Source organism: Myotis lucifugus, unplaced genomic scaffold (genome assembly GCF_000147115.1).
Source record: "Myotis lucifugus unplaced genomic scaffold, Myoluc2.0 scaffold_0, whole genome shotgun sequence".
Classification (NCBI taxonomy): domain Eukaryota; kingdom Metazoa; phylum Chordata; class Mammalia; order Chiroptera; family Vespertilionidae; genus Myotis; species Myotis lucifugus.
In genome coordinates, this window is record NW_005871048.1 from 13,240,693 (window position 1) to 13,252,128 (window position 11,436).

An 11,436-nucleotide genomic window follows, 5' to 3' on the forward strand; every position below is an offset into this window, starting at 1 on the left:
CAGGTGGCACTGTTTCTGGGGAACGCAGGGAGCTTCTCAGGCCAGTCCTGTCTCCCTCCCTGAGCAAATGGGACATCTATGCTACATAGACAGCAGTCTAGCTGCAGTATTAGAAGTGGAACTGCCCTGAGGATGCCCCCATCATCTCAAAGGCTCCCTTGTCTAAGCCCCTAAGTACCTTGGGGTCTTCTGATCCTCATAACAACCTAGTCCATCGAGGGTACTCTCACCCAGTGTCATAAAAAGAAAGTGAGTAAACTTGCTCGTGACCACAGAGCCAATGAGGGACAGTGCAAGCCCCAGTGCGCCTGGGTCCAGAGCCCATGCTTTTAACCACTTCATGAATGCGTGCCCTGTTGTCTTGTGAATAGCATTGTTGTGAGACTTAAATGCAGCGTTGTAAGAATAGGCAGACTGAACAACACACACCGAAGCTTTTCATATTCAAGATATTACCAAGGTGGGGTTTTGTTTCAGTTTTTGTTTTGCTCTTTGTTTTTTAAAATATGAGAACACAGAAGGAAGCAATCTAATTTTGGCAAGGAGAGCTTGGGGTCAGCTCCTAGGAGGAGATAATATTGAGAGAGACCTTGAAAGCAGGGATAGAAGGGTGTGGCGTTAATACATTCAGGGATGGTGAGGCCAAATGGACTGTGTGGAGAGTAGAAGCAAGACTGGTAGTGAAGGGACAGGTGAGGAATGGAGGGGAAACGACACGAGGTGAAAAAGTTTCGATGCCCTTGAAATGGTTGGTTAGGGCCAGATGTTGAGGAGCCTCAAGGTAGCCTACACCCCATCGGCACTTTCAAACACTCCCCTAACGCAGGGATTCTCAGCGTCTGCTCTTTTGGAAGGTAGTTCTCTGTCCTGTGTATTGTAGGTGTTTAGCAGCATCCCTAGCCTCTACCCACGCCCTGCTCCTCCCATTTCGAAAACCAGAAGTCTCTCCAGACACTGCCAGATGTTCCCCTGGGAACAGAGTTGCTCCGGGTTGAGAACCACTGCCCTAAAGTAGGGCAAGATGAGAAACTGCAGAACAATGCAGTGGGCTAGGAGGTTGATCTGGTTCTGTTTTTGTCGTGATGTTAACATAGAGGGTGATGGCACAGGCGGGAAAGCTGCCCTCACTTCTAGTTCCTTGTCCTCGTGCCTGCTGCAGGCCCAGGCTGTCAGGGTTTGGGTTGTTTAAAGAAATCTGAAAACATTTTCGTGTTAAATCCATTCCTATTTAAAACAGCTCCAATGAGGGACATAGTACAAACCAAACACGATGCATCTGTATGATTCCACCTACCTCCAGTCACACACATTGTGGCTTTACGTGCCTCCTGGCACGCAATCTGTCACCTACACTCTGGGTTCCCCTCGTTTGAGAAGCGGGGCCTCCAAGCCGGGGATCCCATGCAGATGTGGCCGTATCCCTGGTAACCTTGAGCGAATCAATTGCAGTGCAAGTGTGGGTGCTCCCCCGGGAATCCCCGGGACCCCTTTCCCTGCTTCAGCAGCAGCCGCTTCATTCAATCCTACTTATTGCATTTATTCATTCCTCACATATACTCTCCAATTAAAAAAAAAAAAAGACCTCTTTCTCATAGTTCCTGTTTTCAAATCTCAGGGTCCTGGTGCCTCTCACCTGGGTGCACACTTACTTGCTCTTCCTTCTCAAAACAAGGGGTCCGGAAATGAACTGATCTGACCAGGGCGGGGTGGGGAGGAATGGCCGCTCCTTGCTTCCTCACACAGCCTCAGTTGCTGTGCTCCAAGACTGCGGAGCCCTGGGGCAGCCACAGGCATGCTCAGTGCACCATGAACTCAGCGTGAACTAGAATCCCTAAATCTCTTTCACACAGCCTGCTACCAAGTCGTATTTCTCCCCTGCACGTATAATAAATTATTGTAGCGTGCTTGCGAGTGGTAATGACTCAAGAGTAACCAGAGCTTGTCTGTCCCTCTCAGTGGTCCTAGACTGCTGCTGAGTTTTGAAATATGTTTGTTTTAAAAAATAATTATTGTCTTCCTTACCTCTCTGTCAGCTGTCAGTTCTTGCTGCTCTCTGTGGAGCTGTCTCTAGCCTTTTAATTTGCTGCTTCTAATCTTTCGCGAGTTGGGAAATTGTGTGTCTGGGACTTTTAGAATCATGTAACCAGGATCATTAGAATTTCAAACAAGAGAGACGGTCTCTGCAGGTAGACCCTTCTTGTGGGTCAGGTGTGTGAGCACAGGTTGGGCGTTGGTGTCTCCTTCGCTGGTCAGAGCCATTTATTTATTTCTTCACAGTTTTCAGGTCTGTAGAGGAATGTCTCCTTCTAGGACTCGTAAGATTTGACTGCACGGAGTGGCTCTGTTGCCATTCATACAGCTCACCCTCTCTGTCCCCTGATTGCCCAGAGAATTAGAGCCTCATCTTGGAGACACCTTAGACCAGGGGTCCTCAAACTTTTTAAACAGGGGGCCAGTTCACTGTCCCTCAGACCGTTGGAGGGCCAGACTATAGTTTTAAAAAAAAACTATGAACAAATTCCCATGCACACTGCACATATCTTATTTTGAAGTAAAAAAACAAAACGGGAACAAATACAATATTTGTATTTGCATGTGGCCCGTGGGCCGTAGTTTGAGGACCCCTGCTTAGACTATCAGGATCCAAACTTGGAGGAACTCAATCCCTTTTACCCACTCTCTCCTCTTAAAGGTGAAGTTTCAATCATTGTAGGAAGGCTGTATACACATGGAATGGTTAACAGCCTTCTGTGGCCTAACATTTATTCCACGTTTTAGACCAGTGTTAGCATAATAGTTTGTACGTCATAATCATATTTCTCCCAGGGGTGCTTTTGCAGCTCTTCTCTCTTGGCCTTTCAGTGAAAAAATTGAGGAAATGAGATTTGGATTTGGGGATGGGTAGAGATACTCAGAGTAACTTTTTTCTTTGCTTTTTTTTCTCTCTCACTACCATGCATGTCAGTGAGTCCTTTATGTAAAGGTTGTCTGCCTGTCTGTTTCAGAGCATAATGTGCAGTTGAAGCTGTCAGCTGTCTAGTATGCCTGATCTGTCAGTGAAATCTAAAGGTTTTACACTGAAGTCGTGTGTTCTGCAGTTGCGGACTTATTCATCTGACTTATGTCCATTTCTTTTCATATATTTTTAATAAAAGTAAGCTTGGTTGACCTTTGTTCCCATATGATTATAGAAACTGAACTGCCATAGTTCCAGGAAAGCCATGTGCTGTTCCACAAATTAGCAATATAAGACTTTACAAGTCGGTTTAATTTTTCTTCCAACATCTTTCTAACCAGCCCAAACAAAAAACTTCAGCTATGCCTGGTAATTAAGGAAAATGAGTTAAGCTGGTGGGAGGGTGGGTGGCAGAGATCAGAGGCTGATGGTGTAGCTCTTTTAGACTATCTTAACTAGAAACAGAGCTTTGGGATAAGGACCTGAACTATGCCATCATATCCTGCCAAAGCATAATATTATCCAAATTCATCTCAACAAATACATGGGAAAGCAATCTTGAAAGAGCAAACTCTGATGTAGAGAAATGACAGGTTTTTTGAAGATCACTAAAAATTAAATGCTACCACCTCCTCTGATGAGCTTTGGAGGCGGTAAAGATGCGTTTTAGCATCTGCATTCATCCTACTCACCAGCTTTGTGACTGGAGACTTACTCTAACCTCTGTGGGCTTCAGTTTGCACAGCTGAAAAATCGAATTGGGAATTAGGAAGGTCTGAGGGAGGGAGAGAAGAGTGACAGAGGAGGGAGCAGAGCTGCAGGGGAGCAGAAGGAGCTAAGTGGAAGCTAGTTCTTTACCCTCTCCCTCCTGTCTCCCGGAGTCTTTTTCCAGACAGAACATAAGAGAATTCTGGAATCGTTCCTCACCAGTTTCCAGATAGTTCACACCCTCTGGACGGCCCGTGGTGCGCTGGGGCTGCGGTCTTTCCATCCGCACACTTCTCCGGGTGCCAGGCCAGCTCTGGCTCCAGCCCTTCTCAGTGCTGGGAGCAGTGACCCTATGAATGCAGCTGAGGCTGGAGTGTCGCTGGGGGAAGCTAATGCAGTGCCCCCTCCAGGCCTATTTGGCGCTGAGACCCTTGGGTGAAGACAGTTCCCACCTGAGGATGGAGAGGTTGCTCTGTGATCATAATGTTTCAATCAAGGGTCATAACTCTACACTCTTCTTTTTTAAGGAGAAAGGAAAGAATATTTTAAAGAGTGACTTTACAGGTTTTCTCCAACCTGTTACCTAAAAGAAAAGATAGATTTGAAAAGAGTCATATATTAGAAACAGTGAAATTTAGAGAAACACTATAATAGAAAAATCCATTTTTCTGTCTAGCCCCTCCCCCCAACACACACTACTTAAGCTTTTCACACCTCTCTTCAGTTGAACACAGAGCCTTTCTCTCGGGAGTGTAAGCGACCTGCAGGGGACCTGCTTTGGCTACTAGAGCAGCCACTAGCCTTTTAAGCCAGTGACAGTAGGAGCAGAGGGGTGGTGAGCCATCAGAGCCCAGCATGGGGCTGTCTTCTGGCAGCGGTACACCTAGTGTAAGCCACATCGTGCTGTTACATAACCTGTTCTGTCCACCTGGACCCCTTCCCCTCATCTCTTAGCCTCCCTGCCTGTTGAAATTCTACCCCTAGGCTTAGCCCAAATGCCCCCTCTCCGATAAAATCTTCCTAAGTCACTCAGGTGGGACCTGCCTGGAGCTCTCCTGTGCTCTCAGGCCACATGATTGGGGCTGGCACTGTGGGCCTTCTCAAGCTTCCCGTAACAGCACGGTTACTGGGTGAACACCTTTCTGTTATCTGCCTTGTCAACTCCTCGTTGTATAAACACACCAGGGGTGCCAACTCTGTGCCAGGCATTGTCCTAGGAACTGGAAATAGGTCAATCGAGGTGCTCACCATCACTATGGAGACTGGCATGTGCGTAGAAAACTCACTATGATCTGTGTTAGATGGTGAAAGGAGGTATCAAGTGCTTTAAATTTTCATGTGAGTGTCTCCACATAGCTTTTTGAGCTCTTACCTTTTGAAGCTGGAGGGTGTCTTATTAGTCTTTTACTTCCACGCCTAACAGAATGCCTGACATCCAGCAGGTTCCCCAGTATGTGTGTCTTGAATGAATCGCTCCCCATCTAGTTAGCAGAAATGATGTGGGCCCAATTAACTGCACTCTATCCCTGGTCTGGCTGGAGTGCTCTAATGGAAGCACGTTGTGAAGCTATGGAAGGCAGGAGAGAGCACCTGTCACATAAGCCTTCCAGTAAATGCTAACGGAATGAAGAGACTGCATAATGTGGGCAAGGAGCGTATTCCCTTCTCTCCTATAAAAACCTCCTTAAAAGCATTTCAGCTGAGGGGATCTCCCCCAGTGTAGAAACTAAATTGACAGGTAAGGAGTAAGCCCAGAGCAAAAGAGGCTGTTATCTTGTAAACACACAAGGGCATGTCCAGCAGGATCCAGTGAGCTGACATGGAATACAGTGTGTCCCTGCCTCGTACCTGCAGCAGGGCCTCTGGCCAGTGGTTAGGAAAGAACAGATGAGCCACAGCTGACAGGGAACACACCCTCCCTGCCTGGTGACTGGTGTAAGCACCAGGACCTGGCGGAGCTCAGAGTCTGTGGTGGGACTGCAGTCACATAACCAGTCTTAGCACAGTGGCCAGGAGCTCGTTTGTCTTTTTTTTTTTTTTTAATGTGATTTTGGCTTTGCAGCTCTGGCTTTTACATGTGAAGAAGGGAACTCTCCGGTTGGATGATACTCATTTTGGTTTGAGGTTTGCCTTTTGAGGTTAATGCTGTAACCCTAACACCTTATATTTTTGTCAACTTTGTCACTATTTCCATTCATTCATACACTTCCTTTCTTTGAATCCTTGGGGAATGAGGAGGTGTTATTCCCATTCTGTGTCTGAGGCCCAGAGAACAAAGTCAGATTTGACCCACTCTTCCTATGACAGTGCACAGTCAGGATATGGCGAAGGCCACTGTGCGTTTTCTCTCGTTCACATTCCCTGTCATAGTTACAGACGCAAGTACTTTTGTTCAATGTTACCAGTTTTGTCTTTGGAGTTCATGTGTGTTGTCTTTTATTTTCTTAAATATTGACTTCAACAATTAAAAACAAGAGAACAGCCAAGCTAAATTTCTTTCTAGTCCAAATAAAAGTATAACTTATCAGAATCCATTTGTAAATTCTTATGCAGATGTTTCAGGACAGGTCTTGGTATTCCGACAAATAGGGCTGGTCAGAAATGTGCCTAGCATGGTCCTAGAGAGGCCTGTGTGCATCCAGCATATTCTGTTAGCAGCAGCTCAGGAAAACTGCTTCTTGGAAATCAAAGTTTTCCATCAAAATCTATCGTCAGGAATTCTCTAAATTCGGCCACTGTCTAGATCAGTGGTCCCCAACCGGTGGTCCATGGACCACTGGTGGTCCGTGAGGTCCAAAGGTTGGCGACCATTGGTTTAAGGAAACTTTTGGAGCAGCAGTTGCCAACTGGTGGTCCATGAGGTCCGAAAGGTGGTGACTGCTGGTCTAGATCGTCTGTCTTGGATGGTTTAAACTAGGTTGTCTTTAATGGTGTCATCAGTTCATAGAGATATTCATTGGTCTCAGTGTAAAACTTGGAGCTTAGAAGAATGCATGCTGGTTTTCAGGGCACTGCTACACGAATGTAATCAATTTGGCAAGTGGACGCTTGGCTCTTCAAAATTAGAGGTGGCTACTCAGGATCACTTCAGATCAAATTGTAAACGGGTAATGATGGCGGGCAAAGTAGGCTGCTGAATGCGGGATAGACAGAACATAAATGACTTTACATAATTACACTTTTTCCCGATTAGAAAAGTAATTCGTACCCATCGTGTAAAATATAGAAAGTCAGAAAAATACTAAAACCAAAATTACCTAAACTCTCACATCCAGATATGTTTGACCATTAATGATTTACTATTTTCTCTTGTATAGATAAAAGAATGATCTTTGTTACACTGCTGAAATCCTAACATATGTGGGAATGTATACTCGTTTGGGGCAAGAAGGACTGGCAGAATAAGCATTTCTCATGTCAGGTATAGTAATTTTTGTTAAGCAGCTGATTGTGGGCCACACCCTTACCTGAAAGTTGAAGAAGACAGAGCTGCAAACGAGAATATTCTCTTGTCTATTTACTCTCATCTCCTCCCTGTAGCCTGAACAGGGTTGAAAGCAAAAGGGTGAGGAGGAGGAAATCGCTACTCCTGCCTGTGAGGGGGCAACGAGTGTGCTCTGCAAGTAGGTTCTCTATGCAACATATTCCATGAATCTGAATCAAACCATATTTATTTGTCTTCATTAAATTTCTGAGCTGGCAGCCCTGTACTGAACACTTAAAATGTATAAGGTTATTAAATTGAAAGTATGGGAAACAGGATGGAATTAAAGAGGAAATAGAGAGAAGACCAGAGACAGAGGCATTAGGAAAGAGAAAATGGCAAATTCAAAAACAGGTTGGGGCCCTAACCGGTTTGGCTCAGCGGATAGAGCGTCGGCCTGTGGACTCAAGGGTCCCAGGTTCGATTCCGGTCAAGGGTATGTACCTTGGTTGTGGGCACATCCCCAGTAGGGAGTGTGCAGGAGGCAGCTGATCGATGTTTCTCTCTCATCGATGTTTCTAACTCTCTATCCCTCTCCCTTCCTCTCTGTAAAAAATCAATAAAATATATTAAAAAAAAAACAAAACAGGTTGGGGATGAGCAGAAGCTTGTGAAGAAATAGTGCCGGGAGGACAGTGTGATGAGCCCCATCTCTCCTAACACAGGGAAGGGGTGTCAGGCCACTGTCTCCATTCTCTGTAAAAGTCGCCTTTGACTACACTTCTTGGGTGTGAGTAGAAATAGCTAGGGAATGTTTCACACATCATGTGAAGCTACTTTTTCAGGTAATTCAGAACCAAGATTTATGTATGCTTAAGCATAGCTTAAGTGAATCACACCCAAAGCCCTTGGCTAGGGACAATATTGGGCTGGGTGTTAAATGTGCTAAATCATTTGATCCTCGCAGTACCTATGGTAGCTGGGCATGGCGTTCACTGGTGGAGCTGGGATCTGAACCCAGGTGCGCCTATGCTCTTGTCAACACTGGCAGGCCTCGGCTCTCCAGTGTGAGTCATAAAGAGGTGGCATATCCTTGCAAAATGCACACGGTTGCTAATTGGGTTGTTGAATTTTGTAGCAAAGTCCTACTGAATTCACTTGTATCCTTTTGCCTTGTAGATACTTGTATATGATAAATTGGTAAAGGGGAAGATACTAACATTTTAAAAGAAATCAATAGACATCAATTCAGTTTGTCTCAATTTAATGAAATCCTGCTACCTACTGTTTTTAAAAGGATCAAAACTCAACCACAATGGGAACCAAACAACCTTGAACTAGTTTTGGGAAGAATTTCCCTTGGATTTTCCCTACAAGGAAAGTAAAGCCAGTCACGCAGGAGCACCCAGCCTTGCCTGAAGTAGCTCTCGTGTTACCAGCAGCCAGTGTACTTGCCTCTAACAGCATTTGAGAAGACAAATGTTCCCAGTGCTAGGCTGCAAATGGATTAAAGCAGTGTTGATCCTCATCTGTCAGAACAATTAACATGAGTAAAATACTTGCCCTACTTAGAGCAGATGGAGGGAGGGAGCAGGGGGGAGGAAGGTGCTCTGTAGTGCTGCTCATAAGATTAATGTTGCTATATGGGCAGCAGAAAGCACTGGATTTACTTTTTGAACATTACATAGATTTACAGGGATGTCAGTTATTGCTGAAAGCACAGACTGTGTTCTTAAAGGGTCTCTGTAGGGTATTGAATGAGGCATGGAAGAGGCGTGGGGAGGGCACATGAGATAGATAGTCTTTTTAACAGTGAAATATGACTTGTTGACCATTTTTTCCTTCTCCTTATTTTTAAGCTCTGCCGAATTCAAGGCTTAACAGTAATCTGGCTTCTTAGAGGATATATAAATATTGTTGTAAATTGTTTTGGTAAAACAAATGACAAACAGAAATAGGGCTGCACTGACTTGAGACCCATCTGTGTGTTTGCAGGGAGACCAGATCCCATTGCCCTCCACTGGCACAGGGTCCCTGCTACTAGGGCAGGAGAGAAAGAAAACAGCATATTAATTAAGATATCTAGGAGGATTTTATTACCCGTTGACAGTAGCAGTGGAATGGGAAAATTGTTGAGGTTAGCAGAAGAATGATAGAAGATGACAGTTGTGTGAGAAATAATATTTACATGAGGGCTGAATCAAATTTTAATTATAAGAAACTTACCGAAGAAGGAATCAGGCTGTTGGCTGAAGTCAGCTGTCACTGCAAGGCCAGAGCTAGGGGTGAGGAAGGAGTATTATTGAGTGACCGCTCGTCATGGACATAGATTCTATTCCTTCAGATATGCTCCCCAAATGTCCCTCATAGACGTTCTGCCCTGATAGCCACTTCTCCCCTTGTTTGTTTCTCCTCCTCTTCCTTCTAGTCCCCCAGCTATTGGGGAAAGTGAAAATCCTCTGCAGGCAGTCATGGCTTTCAGGTTAAAATCGGGCGCCTAGCCACCTTCCTGGAAAAGCGGCTGTGCCCTCAGATACCGAGATGGTCCACTCACCGCTGTGATATCCCGTTTCTGAACAGGGACAGCTGAAGGGTATAGACGCAGCCGTGGGCAAACTACGGCCCGCGGGCCGGATCCGGCCCATTTGAAATGAATAAAACTAAAAAAAAAAAAGACCGTACCCTTTTATGTAATGATGTTTACTTTGAATTTATATTAGTTCACACAAACTCCATCCATGCTTTTGTTCCGGCCCTCCGGTCCAGTTTAAGAACCCATTGTGGCCCTCGAGTCAAAAAGTTTGCCCACCCCTGGTATAGAGTCTTAGTTAACCGTCTGAGAACCAAGAGTAACTCTACAATTGCTTTTCTCATGTCTGTCTTGCGTTTTCACCTGGCCTGTGTAGATTCCTGTTTATCTTTATTTCAGCAGCATCTCTTCCTTTCTCGGTTCTTCTCTATCACCACATGCTCATTCCTCTTTGTATACCAGGCGTGTGTTTTGATTTGTACGCCCTTTTTTTCATAACGACACTAGCCATGGTTTTAAATATCGCTCATGTGGACAATGTCCCTGCCATGCATTCTTTCCAGGTTCTTTCGGGTACTGAAATAATCCTCTAAAATGAAGGAAAAAAATTAATTCTGTTCTAATTTTCTTAAAAAGCGATATCTCGTCTATTTGTTTTATGTGTCTGTTACAAACATTATTTAAACTAATACAACTTAGAAACTACCTAAATATGATTAAGAAAATTATAATGTATTTGCTTCATGGCATTTACTCAGTCATTAAAATTATGTGTATGAAGACTGTGTAGCCACTTGGGAAAACTACACAGAATAACACTGATTTGGCAATATATGTATGTTCTTTTTTTTTTTAAATTTTGTTTTATTGCTTAAAGTATTACAAAGAGTATTACATATGTCTCCTTCCCCCCGCCCCGCCTTGACATTCATATGTATGTTCTTATTATAGCTAGTTTAAAAATATATAGATAGATAAACAGATAAAAATTGGAAGGGACCATGGAGAAATGTAATAGCTTTTACAATTGTGATTTTTTTTGGTCTAATTTCTTCATATAAAGTGGTTTTAAGGCAAAATATACTTAATGTTCACATTGTTTAGCATCATAAGCAGACTTTTATAATTGATTTGAATGCTTCCTTTTGTTTTTCTATTGTGCAGCTGAGAGTCCTTGCATGACCCTCTAGCTCCAGGTTTTCCATCCTTGCATACCTCCAGGTTTTATGGTTTCCTAACCACTGCTGAGTGTCCACATTGCATAATTGTGCAAATCACACAATGACCTTCAGTTTCTGGCTTCACTTTTCCATAGTTCCCATTGCCCCAAACAGAAGAATTGATTCATGTTAATCTTTAACATACATGTATTCAATACTTACATTGTGGCAGGCGCATTGTTGGGTGTTATAAACCAGTGAGGCTTAATCCTGCTCCTCAAGGCATTTACAGACCCAGGGGTGGAGGCCCAAGAAATGAAGCCATGAGTACTTTGACAGATGCTGTGATAGGATTGAGGAAGGGTACATGGGAGTGGTGCCCACCAGGGCCCAAGAAGTCTTTCTAGAGGTCACCTGAGTGAGACGTGGAGTTCAGTGGCCTTGGGGGGGGTGGGGGCATGATTTATCTGGAGAACTGCAATTGGTTCAGTATGGCCAGAGATGAAAGCTTTGCGTAGGGGAACAGTCCTTAGGCCACATTAAGAAATTTGGACTCTACCTGAGGGTGGAGTCTATTCAATGGCTATTGAAGGGTTGCTGTTTATTTTTAGTTATCTTTTAGAAGAAAAGTGATATACTCAGCATTGCACTTTAGAGT

The 11,436-nt window shown here is 44.3% G+C and overlaps 1 protein-coding gene across 1 annotated transcript in view; it reads left to right on the forward strand.

The window, feature by feature from the left end:
* LOC102432247 (colorectal mutant cancer protein) overlaps positions 1–11,436 on the forward strand; it is a 232,446-nt gene that overhangs the window by 99,120 nt on the left and 121,890 nt on the right. The window contains exon 2 of the mRNA XM_023756000.1: positions 6,982–7,085. Within this exon, the coding sequence (XP_023611768.1) occupies positions 7,023–7,085 (63 nt within the window). The 5' untranslated portion in view covers positions 6,982–7,022. The remainder of the gene's footprint in view (positions 1–6,981; positions 7,086–11,436) is intronic.